At 56.8% G+C, this 20,936-nt stretch overlaps 1 protein-coding gene across 2 annotated transcripts in view; it reads right to left on the reverse strand.

Annotated features, from left to right (window-relative positions):
• Nucleotides 1–13,049: 13,049 nt before the first annotated feature.
• atp13a2 (ATPase cation transporting 13A2) overlaps nt 13,050–20,936 on the reverse strand; it is a 42,658-nt gene continuing 34,771 nt past the window's right edge. For both annotated transcript variants that reach the window (XM_031905436.1, XM_031905437.1), the window contains exons 27-29: nt 19,607–19,758; nt 19,274–19,446; nt 13,050–16,609 (exon numbers count right to left, since the gene is read on the reverse strand). In XM_031905436.1, coding sequence (XP_031761296.1) covers nt 16,442–16,609; nt 19,274–19,446; nt 19,607–19,758 — 493 coding nt within the window. In that variant the 3' untranslated portion in view covers nt 13,050–16,441. The remainder of the gene's footprint in view (nt 16,610–19,273; nt 19,447–19,606; nt 19,759–20,936) is intronic.

Raw genomic sequence — 20,936 nt, forward strand, 5'->3', positions numbered from 1 at the left:
TGGGGGGGGGCCCTAGTCCTGTTGGAGCTCTATTCCCCGGGCATGTTGGTGGGGGGGCCCTAGTCCTGTTGGAGCTCTATTCCCCGGGCATGTTGGTGGGGGGGGGCCCTAGTCCTGTTGGAGCTCTATTCCCCGGGCATATTGGTGGGGGGGGGCCCTAGTCCTGTTGGAGCTCTATTCCCCGGGCATATTGGTGGGGGGGGCCCTAGTCCTGTTGGAGCTCTATTCCCCGGGCATGTTGGTGGGGGGGCCCTAGTCCTGTTGGAGCTCTATTCCCCGGGCATGTTGGTGGGGGGGGGCCCTAGTCCTGTTGGAGCTCTATTCCCCGGGCATGTTGGTGGGGGGGGGCCCTAGTCCTGTTGGAGCTCTATTCCCCGGGCATGTTGGTGGGGGGCCCTAGTCCTGTTGGAGCTCTATTCCCCGGGCATGTTGGTGGGGGGCCCTAGTCCTGTTGGAGCTCTATTCCCCGGGCATGTTGGTGGGGGGGCCCTAGTCCTGTTGGAGCTCTATTCCCCGGGCATGTTGGTGGGGGGGGGGCCCTAGTCCTGTTGGAGCTCTATTCCCCGGGCATGTTGGTGGGGGGGCCCTAGTCCTGTTGGAGCTCTATTCCCCGGGCATGTTGGTGGGGGGGGGCCCTAGTCCTGTTGGAGCTCTATTCCCCGGGCATGTTGGTGGTGGGGGGGCCCTAGTCCTGTTGGAGCTCTATTCCCCGGGCATGTTGGTGGGGGGGGGGGCCCTAGTCCTGTTGGAGCTCTATTCCCCGGGCATGTTGGTGGGGGGGGGGCCCTAGTCCTGTGGAGCTCTATTCCCCGGGCATGTTGGTGGGGGGGGGGGCCCTAGTCCTGTTGGAGCTCTATTCCCCGGGCATGTTGGTGGGGGGGGGGCCCTAGTCCTGTTGGAGCTCTATTCCCCGGGCATGTTGGTGGGGGGGCCCTAGTCCTGTTGGAGCTCTATTCCCCGGGCATGTTGGTGGGGGGCCCTAGTCCTGTTGGAGCTCTATTCCCCGGGCATGTTGGTGGGGGGGCCCTAGTCCTGTTGGAGCTCTATTCCCCGGGCATGTTGGTGGGGGGGCCCTAGTCCTGTTGGAGCTCTATTCCCCGGGTATGTTTGTGGGGGGGGGCCCTAGTCCTGTTGGAGCTCTATTCCCCGGGCATGTTGGTGGGGGGGGCCCTAGTCCTGTTGGAGCTCTATTCCCCGGGCATGTTGGTGGGGGGGGGCCCTAGTCCTGTTGGAGCTCTATTCCCCGGGCATGTTGGTGGGGGGGGGGCCCTAGTCCTGTTGGAGCTCTATTCACCGGGCATGTTGGTGGGGGGGGGCCCTAGTCCTGTTGGAGCTCTATTCCCCGGGCATGTTGGTGGGGGGGCCCTAGTCCTGTTGGAGCTCTATTCCCCGGGCATGTTGGTGGGGGGGCCCTAGTCCTGTTGGAGCTCTATTCCCCGGGCATGTTTGGTGGGGGGGGCCCTAGTCCTGTTGGAGCTCTATTCCCCGGGCATGTTGGTGGGGGGGGGCCCTAGTCCTGTTGGAGCTCTATTCACCGGGCATGTTGGTGGGGGGGGGGCCCTAGTCCCTGTTGGAGCTCTATTCCCCGGGCATGTTGGTGGGGGGGCCCTAGTCCTGTTGGAGCTCTATTCCCCGGGCATGTTGGTGGGGGGGCCCTAGTCCTGTTGGAGCTCTATTCCCCGGGCATGTTGGTGGGGGGCCCTAGTCCTGTTGGAGCTCTATTCCCCGGGCATGTTGGTGGGGGGCCTAGTCCTGTTGGAGCTCTATTCCCCGGGCATGTTGGTGGGGGGGCCCTAGTCCTGTTGGAGCTCTATTCACCGGGCATGTTGGTGGGGGGGCCCTAGTCCTGTTGGAGCTCTATTCCCCGGGCATGTTGGTGGGGGGGCCCTAGTCCTGTTGGAGCTCTATTCACCGGGCATGTTGGTGGGGGGGCCCTAGTCCTGTTGGGAGCTCTATTCACCGGGCATGTTGGTGGGGGGGCCCTAGTCCTGTTGGAGCTCTATTCCCGGGCATGTTGGTGGGGGGCCCTAGTCCTGTTGGAGCTCTATTCCCCGGGCATGTTTGGTGGGGGGGGGCCCTAGTCCTGTTGGAGCTCTATTCCCCGGGCATGTTGGTGGGGGGGGGCCCTAGTCCTGTTGGAGCTCTATTCCCCGGGTATGTTGGTGGGGGGGGGCCCTAGTCCTGTTGGAGCTCTATTCCCCGGGCATGTTGGTGGGGGGGGGCCCTAGTCCTGTTGGAGCTCTATTCCCCGGGCATATTGGTGGGGGGGGGCCCTAGTCCTGTTGGAGCTCTATTCCCCGGGCATGTTGGTGGGGGGGGCCCTAGTCCTGTTGGAGCTCTATTCCCCGGGCATGTTGGTGGGGGGGGGCCCTAGTCCTGTTGGAGCTCTATTCCCCGGGCATGTTGGTGGGGGGGGGGCCCTAGTCCTGTTGGAGCTCTATTCCCCGGGCATGTTGGTGGGGGGGCCCTAGTCCTGTTGGAGCTCTATTCCCCGGGCATGTTGGTGGGGGGGGGCCCTAGTCCTGTTGGAGCTCTATTCCCCGGGCATGTTGGTGGGGGGGCCCTAGTCCTGTTGGAGCTCTATTCCCCAGGCATGTTGGTGGGGGGGCCCTAGTCCTGTTGGAGCTCTATTCCCCGGGCATGTTGGTGGGGGGGCCCTAGTCCCTGTTGGAGCTCTATTCCCCGGGCATGTTGGTGGGGGCCCTAGTCCTGTTGGAGCTCTATCCCCGGGCATGTGGTGGGGGCCCTAGTCCTGTTGGAGCTCTATTCCCCGGGCATGTTGGTGGGGGGGCCCTAGTCCTGTTGGAGCTCTATTCCCCGGGCATGTTGGTGAGGGGGGGGCCCTAGTCCTGTTGGAGCTCTATTCCCCGGGCATGTTGGTGGGGGGGGCCCTAGTCCTGTTGGAGCTCTATTCCCCGGGCCATGTTGGTGGGGGGGCCCTAGTCCTGTTGGAGCTCTATTCACCGGGCATGTTGGTGGGGGGGGGGCCCTAGTCCTGTTGGAGCTCTATTCCACCGGGCATGTTGGTGGGGGGGGGGCCCTAGTCCTGTTGGAGCTCTATTCCCCGGGCATGTTGGTGGGGGGGCCCTAGTCCTGTTGGAGCTCTATTCCCCGGGCATGTTGGTGGGGGGGGGGCCCTAGTCCTGTTGGAGCTCTATTCCCCGGGCATGTTGGTGGGGGGCCCTAGTCCTGTTGGAGCTCTATTCCCCGGGCATGTTGGTGGGGGGGGCCCTAGTCCTGTTGGAGCTCTATTCCCCGGGCATGTTGGTGGGGGGGGGCCCTAGTCCTGTTGGAGCTCTATTCCCCGGGCATGTTGGTGGGGGGGGGCCCTAGTCCTGTTGGAGCTCTATTCCCCGGGTATGTTGGTGGGGGGGCCCTAGTCCTGTTGGAGCTCTATTCCCCGGGCATGTTTGGTGGGGGGGGGCCCTAGTCCTGTTGGAGCTCTATTCCCCGGGCATATTGGTGGGGGGGGGCCCTAGTCCTGTTGGAGCTCTATTCCCCGGGCATGTTGGTGGGGGGGGGCCCTAGTCCTGTTGGAGCTCTATTCCCCGGGCATGTTGGTGGGGGGGGGCCCTAGTCCTGTTGGAGCTCTATTCCCCGGGCATGTTGGTGGGGGGGGGCCCTAGTCCTGTTGGAGCTCTATTCCCCGGGCATATTGGTGGGGGGGGGCCCTAGTCCTGTTGGAGCTCTATTCCCCGGGCATATTGGTGGGAGGGGGGCCCTAGTCCTGTTGGAGCTCTATTCCCCGGGCATGTTGGTGGGGGGGCCCTAGTCCTGTTGGAGCTCTATTCCCCGGGCATGTTGGTGGGGGGGGGGCCCTAGTCCTGTTGGAGCTCTATTCCCCGGGCATGTTGGTGGGGGGGGCCCTAGTCCTGTTGGAGCTCTATTCCCCGGGCATGTTGGTGGGGGGGCCCTAGTCCTGTTGGAGCTCTATTCCCCGGGCATGTTGGTGGGGGGGCCCTAGTCCTGTTGGAGCTCTATTCCCCGGGCATGTTGGTGGGGGGGGGCCCTAGTCCTGTTGGAGCTCTATTCCCCAGGCATGTTGGTGGGGGGGCCCTAGTCCTGTTGGAGCTCTATTCCCCGGGCATGTTGGTGGGGGGGCCCTAGTCCTGTTGGAGCTCTATTCCCCGGGCATGTTGGTGGGGGGGCCCTAGTCCTGTTGGAGCTCTATTCCCCGGGCATGTTGGTGGGGGGGCCCTAGTCCTGTTGGAGCTCTATTCCCCGGGCATGTTGGTGGGGGGGCCCTAGTCCTGTTGGAGCTCTATTCCCCGGGCATGTTGGTGGGGGGGCCCTAGTCCTGTTGGAGCTCTATTCCCTGGGTCATGTTGGTGGGGGGGCCCTAGTCTGTTGGAGCTCTATTCCCTGGGCATGTTGGTGGGGGGGCCCTAGTCCTGTTGGAGCTCTATTCCCCGGGGCATGTTGGTGGGGGGGGGGCCCTAGTCCTGTTGGAGCTCTATTCCCCGGGCATGTTGGTGGGGGGGGGCCCTAGTCCTGTTGGAGCTCTATTCCCCGGGCATGTTGGTGGGGGGGCCCTAGTCCTGTTGGAGCTCTATTCCCCGGCATGTTGGTGGGGGGGGGCCCTAGTCCTGTTGGAGCTCTATTCCCCGGGCATGTTGGTGGGGGGCCCTAGTCCTGTTGGAGCTCTATTCCCCGGGCATGTTGGTGGGGGGGCCCTAGTCCTGTTGGAAGCTCTATTCCCCGGGCATGTTGGTGGGGGGCCCTAGTCCTGTTGGAAGCTCTATTCCCGGCATGTTGGTGGGGGGGCCCCTAGTCCTGTTGGAGCTCTATTCCCCGGGCATGTTGGTGGGGGGGCCCTAGTCCTGTTGGAGCTCTATTCCCCGGGCATGTTGGTGGGGGGCCCTAGTCCTGTTGGAGCTCTATTCCCCGGGCATGTTGGTGGGGGGGCCCTAGTCCTGTTGGAGCTCTATTCCCCGGCATGTTGGTGGGGGGGGGCCCTAGTCCTGTTGGAGCTCTATTCCCGGGCATGTTGGTGGGGGGGGGGCCCTAGTCCTGTTGGAGCTCTATTCCCCGGCGCATGTTGGTGGGGGGGGGCCCTAGTCCTGTTGGAGCTCTATTCCCCGGGCATGTTGGTGGGGGGCCCTAGTCCTGTTGAGCTCTATTCCCCGGGCAATGTTGGTGGGGGGGGGCCCTAGTCCTGTTGGAGCTCTATTCCCCGGGCATGTTGGTGGGGGGGGGCCCTAGTCCTGTTGGAGCTCTATTCCCCGGGCATGTTGGTGGGGGGGCCCTAGTCCTGTTGGAGCTCTATTCCCGGCATGTTGGTGGGGGGCCCTAGTCCTGTTGGAGCTCTATTCACCGGGCCTGTGGTGGGGCCCTAGTCCTGTTGGAGCTCTATTCCCGGGCATGTTGGTGAGGGGGCCCCTAGTCCTGTTGGAGCTCTATTCCCCGGGCATGTTGGTGGGGGGGGCCCTAGTCCCTGTTGGAGCTCTATTCCCCGGGCATGTTGGTGGGGGGGGGGGCCCTAGTCCTGTTGGAGCTCTATTCCCCGGGCATGTTGGTGGGGGGGCCCTAGTCCTGTTGGAGCTCTATTCACCGGGCATGTTGGTGGGGGGGCCCTAGTCCTGTTGGAGCTCTATTCCCCGGGCATGTTGGTGGGGGGGCCCTAGTCCTGTTGGAGCTCTATTCACCGGGCATGTTGGTGGGGGGGCCCTAGTCCTGTTGGAGCTCTATTCCCCGGGCATGTTGGTGGGGGGGGGGCCCTAGTCCTGTTGGAGCTCTATTCCCCGGGCATGTTGGTGGGGGGGGCCCTAGTCCTGTTGGAGCTCTATTCCCCGGGCATGTTGGGTGGGGGGGGGCCCTAGTCCTGTTGGAGCTCTATTCCCCGGGTATGTTGGTGGGGGGGCCCTAGTCCTGTTGGAGCTCTATTCCCCGGGTATGTTGGTGGGGGGGGCCCTAGTCCTGTTGGAGCTCTATTCCCCGGGCATGTTGGTGGGGGGGCCCTAGTCCTGTTGGAGCTCTATTCCCCGGGCAATGTTGGTGGGGGGGGGCCCTAGTCCTGTTGGAGCTCTATTCCCGGGCATGTTGGTGGGGGGGGGCCTAGTCCTGTTGGAGCTCTATTCCCCGGGTATGGTTGGTGGGGGGCCCTAGTCCTGTTGGAGCTCTATTCCCCGGGTATGTTGGTGGGGGGGGGCCCTAGTCCTGTTGGAGCTCTATTCCCCGGGCATGTTGGTGGGGGGGCCCTAGTCCTGTTGGAGCTCTATTCCCCGGGCATGTTGGTGGGGGGGGGGCCCTAGTCCTGTTGGAGCTCTATTCCCCGGGCATGTTGGTGGGGGGGCCGCTGCTGCCCAGTAATGAGTGGGGGCGAGAGAAGAAGGTATTTAGACCCTTAAATCTCGTTACAGGAGGGGAATTACACAGAAATATAGAAAACATTAGAAAGCCCAGATTTTCCTGAAAAATGATGTATAGTTTCCCTGGGCAACTGAAATTCCCCCTCAGGAAATGCCCCAAAGCATATGAAATGGCAAATCCTGTGGGTAAATTCCTCCCCCCGAGGCTCCTGGCGCTGTGGGACTGGGTTTAATGGCGCCGACACATTTACTAAGAGCTAAAGGCAAATTCACAAAAGTGGGGATAGATGTTTGTGAATATGGTGGAAAATCCGACAAATCTGTCTCCACTTTTATTGTGTCGGAATATCAGCGCTTTTGTGAATTCCCCCCTATGACGTTGCTGTTTCTGTGCCATAAAGGAAATAATGGCGGGTTTATGAAATGGCCGTGCTGCACTATGTATGGTGGGTTTGCACTGAGCAGTCCCCTGTGGGGATCCCTGGCTGCTGCTGTCCCCTCATGGCTCCCCTCATGGCTCCCCCCGGCTCCCCTCATGGCTCCCCTCATGGCTCCCCTCATGGCTCCCCTCATGTCCCCTCATGGCTCCCCCCGGCTCCCCTCATGGCTCCCCTCATGGCTCCCCTCATGGCTCCCCTCATGTCCCCTCATGGCTCCCCCCGGCTCCCCTCATGGCTCCCCCCGGCTCCCCTCATGGCTCCCCCCGGCTCCCTCATGGCTCCCCTCATGGCTCCCCCCGGCTCCCCTCCATGGCTCCCCCCGGCTCCCCTCATGGCTCCCCCCGGCTCCCCTCATGGCTCCCCTCATGGCTCCCCCCGGCTCCCCTCATGGCTCCCCTCATGGCTCCCCCCGGCTCCCCTCATGGCTCCCCTCATGGCTCCCCCCGGCTCCCCTCATGGCTCCCCCCGGCTCCCCTCATGGCTCCCCTCATGGCTCCCCTCATGGCTCCCCTCATGGCTCCCCTCATGGCTCCCCCCGGCTCCCCTCATGGCTCCCCCCGGCTCCCCTCATGGCTCCCCCCGGCTCCCCTCATGTCCCCTCATGGCTCCCCCCGGCTCCCCTCATGTCCCCTCATGGCTCCCCCCGGCTCCCCTCATGGCTCCCCCCGGCTCCCCTCATGTCCCCTCATGGCTCCCCCCGCCTCCCCTCATGGCTCCCCCCGGCTCCCCTCATGGCTCCCCCCGGCTCCCCTCATGGCTCCCCTCATGGCTCCCCCAGCTCCCCTCATGGCTCCCCCCGGCTCCCCTCATGGCTCCCCTCATGGCTCCCCTCATGGCTCCCCTCATGGCTCCCCTCATGGCTCCCCCGCCTCCCCTCATGGCTCCCCCCGGCTCCCCTCATGGCTCCCCCCGGCTCCCCTCATGGCTCCCCTCATGGCTCCCCTCATGGCTCCCCTCATGGCTCCCCCCGCCTCCCCTCATGGCTCCCCCCGGCTCCCCTCATGGCTCCCCCGGCTCCCCTCATGTCCCCTCATGGCTCCCCCCGGCTCCCCTCATGTCCCCTCATGGCTCCCCCCGGCTCCCCTCATGGCTCCCCCCGGCTCCCCTCATGGCTCCCCTCATGGCTCCCCTCATGGCTCCCCCCGGCTCCCCTCATGGCTCCCCCCGGCTCCCCTCATGGCTCCCCTCATGGCTCCCCTCATGGCTCCCCCCGGCTCCCCTCATGGCTCCCCCCGGCTCCCCTCATGCTCCCCTCATGGCTCCCCTCATGGCTCCCCTCATGGCTCCCCTCATGGCTCCCCCCGGCTCCCCTCATGGCTCCCCCCGGCTCCCCTCATGGCTCCCCCCGGCTCCCCTCATGGCTCCCCCTCATGGCTCCCCCCGGCTCCCCTCATGGCTCCCCCGGCTCCCCTCATGGCTCCCCTCATGGCTCCCCTCATGGCTCCCCCCGGCTCCCCTCATGGCTCCCCCCGGCTCCCCTCATGGCTCCCCCCGGCTCCCCTCATGGCTCCCCCCGGCTCCCCTCATGTCCCCTCATGGCTCCCCCCGGCTCCCCTCATGTCCCCTCATGGCTCCCCCCGGCTCCCCTCATGGCTCCCCCCGGCTCCCCTCATGTCCCCTCATGGCTCCCCCCGCCTCCCCTCATGGCTCCCCCCGGCTCCCCTCATGGCTCCCCTCATGGCTCCCCTCATGGCTCCCCCCGGCTCCCCTCATGGCTCCCCCCGGCTCCCCTCATGGCTCCCCCCGGCTCCCCTCATGGCTCCCCCCGGCTCCCCTCATGGCTCCCCCCGGCTCCCCTCATGGCTCCCCCCGGCTCCCCTCATGGCTCCCCCCGGCTCCCCTCATGGCTCCCCCCGGCTCCCCTCATGGCTCCCCTCATGGCTCCCCCCGCCTCCCCTTAAACATACTGGGCCCCTACACCCCAGCACCTCCCTGTAACGGCCCAACTGAGGCAACTCTGTGAGAGAACAAGTCTGTTAGTGGCCTCATTCCTGCCTCACGCCGGCTGGCCAATTGGAAGGCAGGTTTGTTGATTGTAAGCTCTTTGGGCAGGGCTCTCTTCCCCTCTTGTATCGGTTACTGATTGCTTTATATGTTACTCCTTGTAGAGTGTAAGCTCTTTTGGGCAGGGCTCTCTTCCCCTCCTGTATCGGTTACTGATTGCTTTATATGTTACTCCTTGTAGAGTGTAAGCTCTTTGGGCAGGGCTCCCTTCCCCTCTTGTATTGGTTACTGATTGCTTTATATGTTACTCCTTGTAGAGTGTAAGCTCTTTGGGCAGGGCTCTCTTCCCCTCTTGTATTGGTTACTGATTGCTTTATATGTTACTCCTTGTAGAGTGTAAGCTCTTTTGGGCAGGGCTCCCTTCCCCTCCTGTATCGGTTACTGATTGCTTTATATGTTACTCCTTGTAGAGTGTAAGCTCTTTTGGGCAGGGCTCTCTTCCCCTCCTGTATCGGTTACTGATTGCTTTATATGTTACTCCTTGTAGAGTGTAAGCTCTTTTGGGCAGGGCTCTCTTCCCCTCCTGTATCGGTTACTGATTGCTTTATATGTTACTCCTTGTAGAGTGTAAGCTCTTTTGGGCAGGGCTCCCTTCCCCTCCTGTATCGGTTACTGATTGCTTTATATGTTACTCCTTGTAGATTGTAAGCTCTTTTGGGCAGGGCTCTCTTCCCCTCCTGTATCGGTTACTGATTGCTTTATATGTTACTCCTTGTAGAGTGTAAGCTCTTTGGGGCAGGGCTCTCTTCCCCTCCTGTATCGGTTACTGATTGCTTTATATGTTACTCCTTGTAGAGTGTAAGCTCTTTGGGGCAGGGCTCTCTTCACCTCTTGTATCGGTTATTGATTGCTTTATATGTTACTCCTTGTAGATTGTAAGCTCTTTTGGGCAGGGCTCTCTTCACCTCTTGTATCGGTTACTGATTGCTTTATATGTTACTCCTTGTAGATTGTAAGCTCTTTGGGGCAGGGCTCTCTTCCCCTCCTGTATCGGTTACTGATTGCTTTATATGTTACTCCTTGTAGATTGTAAGCTCTTTGGGGCAGGGCTCTCTTCACCTCTTGTATCGGTTACTGATTGCTTTATATGTTACTCCTTGTAGAGTGTAAGCTCTTTGGGGCAGGGCTCCCTTCCCCTCCTGTATCGGTTACTGATTGCTTTATATGTTACTCCTTGTAGAGTGTAAGCTCTTTTGGGCAGGGCTCCCTTCCCCTCCTGTATCGGTTACTGATTGCTTTATATGTTACTCCTTGTAGAGTGTAAGCTCTTTTGGGCAGGGCTCCCTTCCCCTCCTGTATCGGTTACTGATTGCTTTATATGTTACTCCTTGTAGAGTGTAAGCTCTTTTGGGCAGGGCTCCCTTCCCCTCTTGTATCGGTTACTGATTGCTTTATATGTTACTCCTTGTAGAGTGTAAGCTCTTTGGGACAGGGCCCTCTTCCCCTCCTGTATCGGTTACTGATTGCTTTATATGTTACTCCTTGTAGAGTGTAAGCTCTTTGGGGCAGGGCTCCCTTCCCCTCTTGTATCGGTTACTGACTGCTTTATATGTTACTCCTTGTAGAGTGTAAGCTCTTTGGGGCAGGGCTCTCTTCCCCTCCTGTATCGGTTACTGATTGCTTTATATGTTACTCCTTGTAGAGTGTAAGCTCTTTGGGGCAGGGCTCCCTTCCCCTCCTGTATCGGTTACTGATTGCTTTATATGTTACTCTGTATGCCCAATGTATGAAACCCACTTATTGTACAGCGCTGCGGAATATGTTGGCGCTTTATAAATAAATGTTAATGTAATGTAATGTTTGTTGGTCACATGGCTGCAGTGCCGGGGGGCGGAGCCTAATACTGTGAGTGAGGGAGATTATTGGGGTGCTGGGGCCCTCGCCCTGGTGGCACAGGGTGGTATTGTGATTATTAGCTGGGGGCTCATTGTGCCATTAGGGGTGACTAGAAACTAGAAAGGGAGGGGCCTGTGCAGGGTAATTAGGTTTAGTTCTCCTTTAATGTCATGTAACAATAAAATGGTGGCTTCGCCTTCCTTTCCTGACTCTTTGCAGCTTCCAAATGGGGGTCACTGACCCCGGCAGCCAAACCCTATTGCTCTGTGAGGCTCCAGTTTTATTGTTATTGTTACTTTTTATTCCTTATCTTTCTATTCAGCCCCTCCCCTATTCATATATCAGCCTCTCATTCAAACCCCTCCCTGGTTGCTAAGGTCATTTGAGCCCTAGCAACAGGATAACTGACCCCGGCAGCCAAACCCTATTGCTCTGTGAGGCTCCAGTTTTATTGTTATTGTTACTTTTTATTCCTTATCTTTCTATTCAGCCCCTCCCCTATTCATATTCCTGTCTCTCGTTTAAACCGTTGCCTGGTTGCTAGGTTAAATTGAACCCTAGCAACCAGAGATCTGCTGCACAAAATGCTAAATAATTCAAAAACCACAATAGATAAAAAATGAAGACCAATTGCAAACTGTCTCAGAATATCACTCTCTGCATCGTACTAAAAGGTCATTTATTCTGAAGGCACAAATGTGGCTTTGGCTTCGGGCGAATCTTTAGCGCCGCGTTTCCCTACGGGTTCAGCGCTTCCCTATTGGTTAAACACGAAAACAAATGATATTTTGCGGCCCAAATTCATTTGTTTTCTGCATGGAATTTTCCCCCAAATTCTGTGGGGTTTAGAGCAGTTTGAACAGGAAGGGACTTGCCCCCCTGGGAATGAGCCCCCCGCTCAGTGCCCCCCTCACTGCTCCACCAACGAGGCTGAAATAATAAACTGAGAGGGAAAGAAAATGACTGGAATCGTTCAGAACATAAACACGGGCCCCGAGCCAGGGATCATGGGGGGAAGGATGGCGGCCCCCCAGCTGGGGTGCTACAGGGGCCTGAGGGGGGGCATTATGTATGATGCAACTGGCAGCCTCTGTGTGGGTTTCATCCAGTAGCCCCTCCCCCAAAAACATGTTGGTTAAAGGGGAAATAAACCCAACCATAACGCTGCCCCACTGCGCCCCCTAGTGTTGCTATAGTCGTAATTCTAGATGCAAGGAAATTCCCCAATGAGAATTCTACTGAGCAACAATGTGAGTGTAAGTGCAAGAGAAGTGACCAATGAGAATGCTGATTCCCAGCACTGTGTCAGGCCCCTTGCTGGTACCTTACATATAGAGATAATGATGGCATTTTCCCCTCATTATATGGCACAGGAATCAGACATGGGGATAAAGGGACAGACTTGTTCAGTGCTGGGAAACTGTGCTTATTGCTCCCAACTCCAATTGCAGGAACAGAGAACAGGGAGCCGGATTTACTCACATCAGCTGGGATTCTCATTGGGGGATTTCTTGCATTTTAATGCAGTTTTATTGGGCAATATTGCTTTAAGAATACAGCCCTTGCCCTACTCTCCCCATCTTGCCCTACTGTCCCCATCTTGCCCTACTGTCTCCATCTTGCCCTACTGTCCCCATCTTGTCCTACTGTCTCCATCTTGCCCTACTGTCTCCATCTTGCCCTACTGTCTCCATCTTGTCCTACTGTCTCCATCTTGCCCTACTGTCTCCATCTTGCCCTACTGACTCCATCTTGCCCTACTGTCCCCATCTTGCCCTACTGTCTCCATCTTGCCCTACTGTCTCCATCTTGCCCTACTGTCTCCATCTTGCCCTACTGTCTCCATCTTGCCCTACTGTCTCCATCTTGCCCTACTGTCTCCATCTTGCCCTACTGTCCCCATCTTGCCCTACTGTCTCCATCTTGCCCTACTGTCTCCATCTTGTCCTACTGTCTCCATCTTGCCCTACTGTCTCCATCTTGCCCTACTGTCTCCATCTTGCCCTGCTGAGTTGTCGCTAGAATAACTCCAGTGCACATTATGGGTTGGGACTAGAAGTTCTAAGGGCCCAGAGACTGTAATAATAATAATAATAATAATAATAATAGACAATAGTTTTGTGCAGAAGGGGAAAGTCTTTCCAACCAAAGCAGGGGACCTGCCCGGCCCGTGGGAAACTCCATCTCTGGGTTTGGGGGGGGGGGGCAGATTTGCTGCTGGTGATGCCACAATTACTAATCTGCCTGTGAGACAATGGGGGAGCTCAGGGGGTTCAGTCCATGTTCCATGTGGATCCTATTGGGCTCAGTGAGTATTGGGGTTCCTCTCGCTATGGGCTGTACCGTGGGATGGGGCAGGTTAATGCCACGTGGGCTCTCACTGGGGGGGGGGGGGCAGTACCCAACATGGCGCCCTTAGGGCATTGGCTGCACATTCACTATTAAAAATTATGAAACAAAATAGGAAACAGATTTCTTTCTTTTAATGAATTAAAGGCACAGTTTAGGAAGGAACAGGGCCCCCCATTCTTAGAAATACCATGTGACCAGCTATGTCAGCACCCCCCCCCCCCCCCGATATTGGGAGATCCACCCCACATATTAGTGCAAAGAGCAGAGTAACTGGGGGCAGATGGGGCAAAACTCACTGTACCTGAATAACTGAGACTGTAGCACCGGGGCAATAATCACATTGTACCCCCCCCCCCATCTCTGTTATTTTATCCTCCCGTCTGTCTCCCTGTTTTATTATTCTCCCTATTTGTCTCTCTACCCCCCGAACCCCTTTTCCCTCCTCCTCTCTCCTTCTGTGTGAAACTGGGGGGGCAGTTAAATAAATAAATAAGACCCACTGTAGGTGGAACTGGGGCAGGTTCCGAGGATTTGATGTGCAGAGTTAAGTTACAAATATAAAACACAGATTCACACCTATTTTGGGGCAAATAGTGGGCCCCATACTGTGGCCCTTGACACACGTGCCCCTAACCCCGTTACTGACGCCCCTAACCCTGTTACTGACGCCCCTAACCCTGTTACTGACGCCCCTAAACCCGTGACTGACGCCCCTAACCCCATGACTGACACCCCTAACCCCGTTACTGAGGCCCCTAACCCTGTTACTGAGGCCCCTAACCCTGTTACTGAGGCCCCTAACCCTGTTACTGAGGCCCCTAACCCTGTTACTGAGGCCCCTAACCTGTTACTGAGGCCCCTAACCCTGTTACTGAGGCCCCTAACCCTGTTACTGAGGCCCCTAACCCTGTTACTGAGGCCCCTAACCTGTTACTGATGCCCCTAATCCCATTACTGAGGCCCCTAACCCTGTTACTGAGGCCCCTAACCCTGTTACTGAGGCCCCTAACCTGTTACTGATGCCCCTAATCCCGTTACTGAGGCCCCTAACCTGTTACTGACGCCCCTAATCCCATTACTGAGGCCCCTAACCTGTTACTGACGCCCCTAATCCCATTACTGAGGCCCCTAACCTGTTACTGAGGCCCCTAACCCTGTTACTGAGGCCCCTAACCTGTTACTGATGCCCCTAATCCCGTTACTGAGGCCCCTAACCTGTTACTGACGCCCCTAATCCCGTTACTGACGCCCCTAATCCCGTTACTGAGGCCCCTAATCCCGTTACTGAGGCCCCTAACCTGTTACTGACGCCCCTAACCCCGTGACTGACGCCCCTAACGCCGTGACTGACGCCCCTATCCCTGTTACTGATGCCCCTAAATCCGTGACTGACGCCCCTAACCCCATGACTGACGCCCCTAACCCCATGACTGACGCCCCTAACCCCGTTACTGAGGCCCCTAACCCCGTTACTGAGGCCCCTAATCCCGTTACTGAGGCCCCTAACCCTGTTACCGACGCCCCTAACCCTGTTACCGACGCCCCTAACCTGTTACTGACGCCCCTAACCCTGTTACCGACGCCCCTAACCTGTTACTGACGCCCCTAACCCTGTTACCGACGCCCCTAACCTGTTACTGACGCCCCTAACCTGTTACTGACGCCCCTAACCCTGTTACTGACGCCCCTAACCCTGTTACCGACGCCCCTAACCTGTTACCGACGCCCCTAACCCTGTTACCGACGCCCCTAACCTGTTACCGACGCCCCTAACCTGTTACTGATGCCCCTAACCTGTTACTGACGCCCCTAACCTGTTACTGACGCCCCTAACCTGTTACTGACGCCCCTAACCTGTTACTGACGCCCCTAACCCTGTTACCGACGCCCCTAACCCCGTTACTGACGCCCCTAACCTGTTACTGATGCCCCTAACCCTGTTACCGACGCCCCTAACCCCGTTACTGACGCCCCTAACCCTGTTACCGACGCCCCTAACCCCGTTACTGACGCCCCTAACCTGTTACTGACGCCCCTAACCTGTTACTGACGCCCCTAACCCTGTTACTGATGCCCCTAACCCTGTTACTGACGCCCTTAAGTCTATTACTGATGCTGCCCCACAGGGATTGGGCAGGAATCACAGCTGTGAGACTCATGCAGGGACTGTGGGTAACGGAGCAGAGTGGTGGTTCTGGGGGGCAATACTGGTCTAAGGGTTGGGCAGCCTAGAGGGGCAACTCTGAAGACTTCCCGGTATCCGGCTGGACCGGACCACCCCTGATCCATAACAAACAGGACTTGCACTGACGTCTCCCACCTCCTCCCAACAGGAATCGTTACCCCCGTGTTTCCCCTTCAGGCCACAGGATGGCGCTCTCGCCGAGCCCTGCACCACTCTAAATGTCCTTCCTGCCTTGTCACCCCTTCCCAACAAGAATATGCATGTTTCAGCCAATGGAAGTGACTCCTACTGGGTGCCCACCTAGTGCCACCCGTGCCTGCCATGGGCACAGGAGGAATTGCCCTTTGGGCACCAGGTCTCACCCGGAACACAGCCGCAGCTCTGCCCAAACCTTCATACAGGAGGAACCTCAGCAACTTTGCAACTGCTCTTTATTGTTAGATTATTATCCATCTGCTCCACATGGCATTCAGCCCCCTCTGTGGTTGCTATGGCCAGTGACCCCAGCAACAGGAAAATTGTGCACAGTAAAAATATTTCCTGCTGGAAAGAGGTTGCGCTCGGTGTCCCCCTGTGTGGGGGCAAATTAACCCCTTATTTCTCTAGGCGCCTAAGGCACTATTTTGGCTTTCTGACATGATGTTGCAGAACTAGAACAGGCAACATATAACGGGGCAGAAGCCCAGCAAGATCCGGGGGTCTGATGGTAAGCATTAAACTAAGGGGATTCCAACACTGACTCTTGCCAAACCCACTGTAATAATTCCCAGTAAGCTTTTAGGGTGCTGGGAGTTGCAGACTAAACAAGGAAGCCAATCGGAGCCCTCCTCCTCCCAATTGCCCCCCTATTTTCCTGCTCATTTCGTCTCTGCGGGACCCACAAATCAGTAGTAATAATAATAATATTAATAATAACAATTCTCTTGAGGTATTCCAACAATAACCGTAAACCATGTGTGAGGCGCATGGGGCGGGATCCGTTAGTTTAGGCCCCACCCCCTTATGGACTACAGGAGAACGGATTTATGTAACAGCACCTCGGGGGCGGGGTCTGGGAGTCCCGCCTCCAGCACGTTCAGCATTTTAGCCACAAAAACAGGTAAAGTCTGAGAGTGAAGCTGCCCACGTAGCGCCGCCCTGCTGGCTCCCAAGAGACACAACCGCATTTTGGCTTCATAAAAACAAAGTGTAAGAACTGGAATAAAAATCTATTGTTGTCTCTAAGCAGCTCCGGCGCCGGCAGTTTAAGGTGCAAATCTGAAAGTCTGACAAATGCCCATATCCTTATAGAACAACCTTTATCCGCTGGGGTCCTGCTACCTGCCTGGGAGGGTCTGTATGGGCCCCGGGTGCAGAGTCTGCTCTATGGGCGGCCATGACAGCTGCCCCTCCAGCTCCTTCTCTATTCTCTTATACAGCTTCTTGGGCCCCGTTTTCTTCCGCAGTCGCTTCAAGCAGTTCAGGAATCCATAATCCAAAGCCATCTGCAAAGAGACCGTCAGATCATTATCCCCAAGGTTTGGGGGTGCAGGAGTATAGGGGGGCCAGTGGGGTCCCTGACTGATGTACAATATATGTGTGAGATACAGATCATTATCCCCAAGGTTTGGGGGTGCAGGAGTATAGGGGGGCCAGTGGGGTCCCTGACTGATGTACAATATATGTGTGAGATACAGATCATTATCCCCAAGGTTTGGGGGTGCAGGAGTATAGGGGGGCCAGTGGGGTCCCTGACTGATGTACAATATATGTGTGAGATACAGATCATTATCCCCAAGGTTTGGGGGTGCAGGAGTATAGGGGGGCCAGTGGGGTCCCTGACTGATGTACAATATATGTGTGAGATACAGATCATTATCCCCAAGGTTTGGGGGTGCAGGAGTATAGGGGGGCCAGTGGGGTCCCTGACTGATGTACAATATATGTGTGAGATACAGATCATTATCCCCAAGGTTTGGGGGTGCAGGAGTATAGGGGGGCCAGTGGGGTCCCTGACTGATGTACAATATATGTGTGAGATACAGATCATTATCCCCAAGGTTTGGGGGTGCAGGAGTATAGGGGGGCAATGGGGTCCCTGACTGATGTACAATATATGTGTGAGATACAGATCATTATCCCCAAGGTTTGGGGGTGCAGGAGTATAGGGGGGCAGTGGGGCCCCTGACTGATGTACAATATATGTGTGAGATACAGATCATTATCCCCAAGGTTTGGGGGTGCAGGAGTATAGGGGGGCAGTGGGGCCCCTGACTGATGTACAATATATGTGTGAGATACAGATCATTATCCCCAAGGTTTGGGGGTGCAGGAGTATAGGGGGGCAGTGGGGCCCCTGACTGATGTACAATATATGTGTGAGATACAGATCATTATCCCCAGGGTTTGGGGTGCAGGAGTATAGGGGGGCCAGTGGGGTCCCTGACTGATGTACAATATATGTGTGAGATACAGATCATTATCCCCAAGGTTTGGGGGTGCAGGAGTATAGGGGGGCAATGGGGTCCCTGACTGATGTACAATATATGTGTGAGATACAGATCATTATCCCCAAGGTTTGGGGGTGCAGGAGTATAGGGGGGCCAGTGGGGTCCCTGACTGATGTACAATATATGTGTGAGATACAGATCATTATCCCCAGGGTTTGGGGGTGCAGGAGTATAGGGGGGCAGTGGGGCCCCTGACTGATGTACAATATATGTGTGAGATACAGATCATTATCCCCAGGGTTTGGGGTGCAGGAGTATAGGGGGGCAGTGGGGCCCCTGACTGATGTACAATATATGTGTGAGATACAGATCATTATCCCCAAGGTTTGGGGGTGCAGGAGTATAGGGGGGCCAGTGGGGTCCCTGACTGATGTACAATATATGTGTGAGATACAGATCATTATCCCCAAGGTTTGGGGGTGCAGGAGTATAGGGGGGCAGTGGGGCCCCTGACTGATGTACAATATATGTGTGAGATACAGATCATTATCCCCAAGGTTTGGGGGTGCAGGAGTATAGGGGGGCCAGTGGGGTCCCTGACTGATGTACAATATATGTGTGAGATACAGATCATTATCCCCAAGGTTTGGGGGTGCAGGAGTATAGGGGGGGCCAGTGGGGTCCCTGACTGATGTACAATATATGTGTGAGATACAGATCATTATCCCCAAGGTTTGGGGGTGCAGGAGTATAGGGGGGCCAGTGGGGTCCCTGACTGATGTACAATATATGTGTGAGATACAGATCATTATCCCCAAGGTTTGGGGGTGCAGGAGTATAGGGGGGCCAGTGGGGTCCCTGACTGATGTACAATATATGTGTGAGATACAGATCATTATCCCCAAGGTTTGGGGGTGCAGGAGTATAGGGGGGCCAGTGGGGTCCCTGACTGATGTACAATATATGTGTGAGATACAGATCATTATCCCCAAGGTTTGGGGGTGCAGGAGTATAGGGGGGCAATGGGGTCCCTGACTGATGTACAATATATGTGTGAGATACAGATCATTATCCCCAAGGTTTGGGGGTGCAGGAGTATAGGGGGGCCAGTGGGGTCCCTGACTGATGTACAATATATGTGTGAGATACAGATCATTATCCCCAGGGTTTGGGGGTGCAGGAGTATAGGGGGGCAGTGGGGCCCCTGACTGATGTACAATATATGTGTGAGATACAGATCATTATCCCCAAGGTTTGGGGGTGCAGGAGTATAGGGGGGGCCAGTGGGGTCCATGACTGATGTACAATATCAATATATGTGTGAGATACAGATCATTATCCCCAAGGTTTGGGGGTGCAGGAGTATAGGGGGGCCAGTGGGGTCCCTGACTGATGTACAATATATGTGTGAGATACAGATCATTATCCCCAAGGTTTGGGGGTGCAGGAGTATAGGGGGGCCAGTGGGGTCCCTGACTGATGTACAATATATGTGTGAGATACAGATCATTATCCCCAAGGTTTGGGGGTGCAGGAGTATAGGGGGGCCAGTGGGGTCCCTGACTGATGTACAATATATGTGTGAGATACAGATCATTATCCCCAAGGTTTGGGGGTGCAGGAGTATAGGGGGGCCAGTGTGAGATTTGGGGGGGCCCTAGGCAGACTCTGTTGCTATGGGGATCAGTAAGGCTCAGTTTCTGCCTGGGGGCCACTTACCTCCAATATAAAGGCTGCTATAAAGTTAATGGCGGCCAATCCGACCAGGACGCCCTTGAAGTTGATGTCGCTGTAAGTGACGAGTTGCAGGAGGGACTTCATGAAGTCGAGGGGGGCAAATGTGATCCAGAGACCGAGAGCCAATAGGGCGAGGAGCAGCAGCAAGAAGGGCACTGGGGGGGGGAGAGAAAAGTTTATTTTACACAGGGGGCGACATTCCAGTCTGGTTATGGAAGCTCTGCCCATTACAGTCTGTTACTGAGCAGATCACTGCATCGCCCTCTAGTGGCCGGAGGGAGTAACTGCGACCTACAGAGAGAGTGGAACCGTTACCGTTAGTGTAAAGCGCCTTCCGGAAGGGGTATCCTTTGGACAGAACCACGGCCAGAATAATGTACTGGAACCCGGAGACGCAGAACAGAACCGTGTTCTCATAATTAGGCAGGTGAACTGTCTGGGGATTCGTCACATTCACTGGGACAAACCTGCAACATAAAGGGAATCTGTCAGTGTAAGGCTGGAGTAGTGCCCTGCTGGAACAGCCACCCAGAGTAGGCCCCTGGGTATGTGACCATGGGAAAGAGAGCAGCCCAGGAGCAGGAAGTACAGAGAATCAGAGCTCTGTACCTGGGTAAGTACTGGGGGGAGATTGGATTCACTTACCCAGGGGGAGGTTCCTGCCTGACCATGGGAAAGAGAGCAGCCCAGGAGCAGGAAGTACAGAGAATCAGAGCTCTGTACCTGGGTAAGTACTGGGGGGAGATTGGATTCACTTACCCAGGGGGGGGTGGTTCCTGCCTGACCATGGGAAAGAGAGCAGCCCAGGAGCAGGAAGTACAGAGAATCAGAGCTCTGTACCTGGGTAAGTACTGGGGGGAGATTGGATTCACTTACCCAGGGGGGGTTCCTGCCTGACCATGGGAAAGAGAGCAGCCCAGGAGCAGGAAGTACAGAGAATCAGAGCTCTGTACCTGGGTAAGTACTGGGGGGAGATTGGATTCACTTACCCAGGGGGGGGGGTTCCTGCCTGACCATGGGAAAGAGAGCAGCCCAGGAGCAGGAAGTACAGAGAATCAGAGCTCTGTACCTGGGTAAGTACTGGGGGGAGATTGGATTCACTTACCCAGGGGGGGGGGTTCCTGTCTGACCATGGGAAAGAGAGCAGCCCAGGAGCAGGAAGTACAGAGAATCAGAGCTCTGTACCTGGGTAAGTACTGGGGGGAGATTGGATTCACTTACCCAGGGGGAGGTTCCTGCCTGACCATGGGAAAGAGAGCAGCCCAGGAGCAGGAAGTACAGAGAATCAGAGCTCTGTACCTGGGTAAGTACTGGGGGAGATTGGATTCACTTACCCAGGGGGGGGGGTTCCTGCCTGACCATGGGAAAGAGAGCAGCCCAGGAGCAGGAAGTACAGAGAATCAGAGCTCTGTACCTGGGTAAGTACTGGGGGAGATTGGATTCACTTACCCAGGGGGAGGTTCCTGCCTGACCATGGGAAAGAGAGCAGCCCAGGAGCAGGAAGTACAGAGAATCAGAGCTCTGTACCTGGGTAAGTACTGGGGGGAGATTGGATTCACTTACCCAGGGGGGGGTACCTGTCTGACCATGGGAAAGAGAGCAGCCCAGGAGCAGGAAGTACAGAGAATCAGAGCTCTGTACCTGG

Source organism: Xenopus tropicalis, chromosome 7 (assembly GCF_000004195.4).
Source record: "Xenopus tropicalis strain Nigerian chromosome 7, UCB_Xtro_10.0, whole genome shotgun sequence".
Classification (NCBI taxonomy): domain Eukaryota; kingdom Metazoa; phylum Chordata; class Amphibia; order Anura; family Pipidae; genus Xenopus; species Xenopus tropicalis.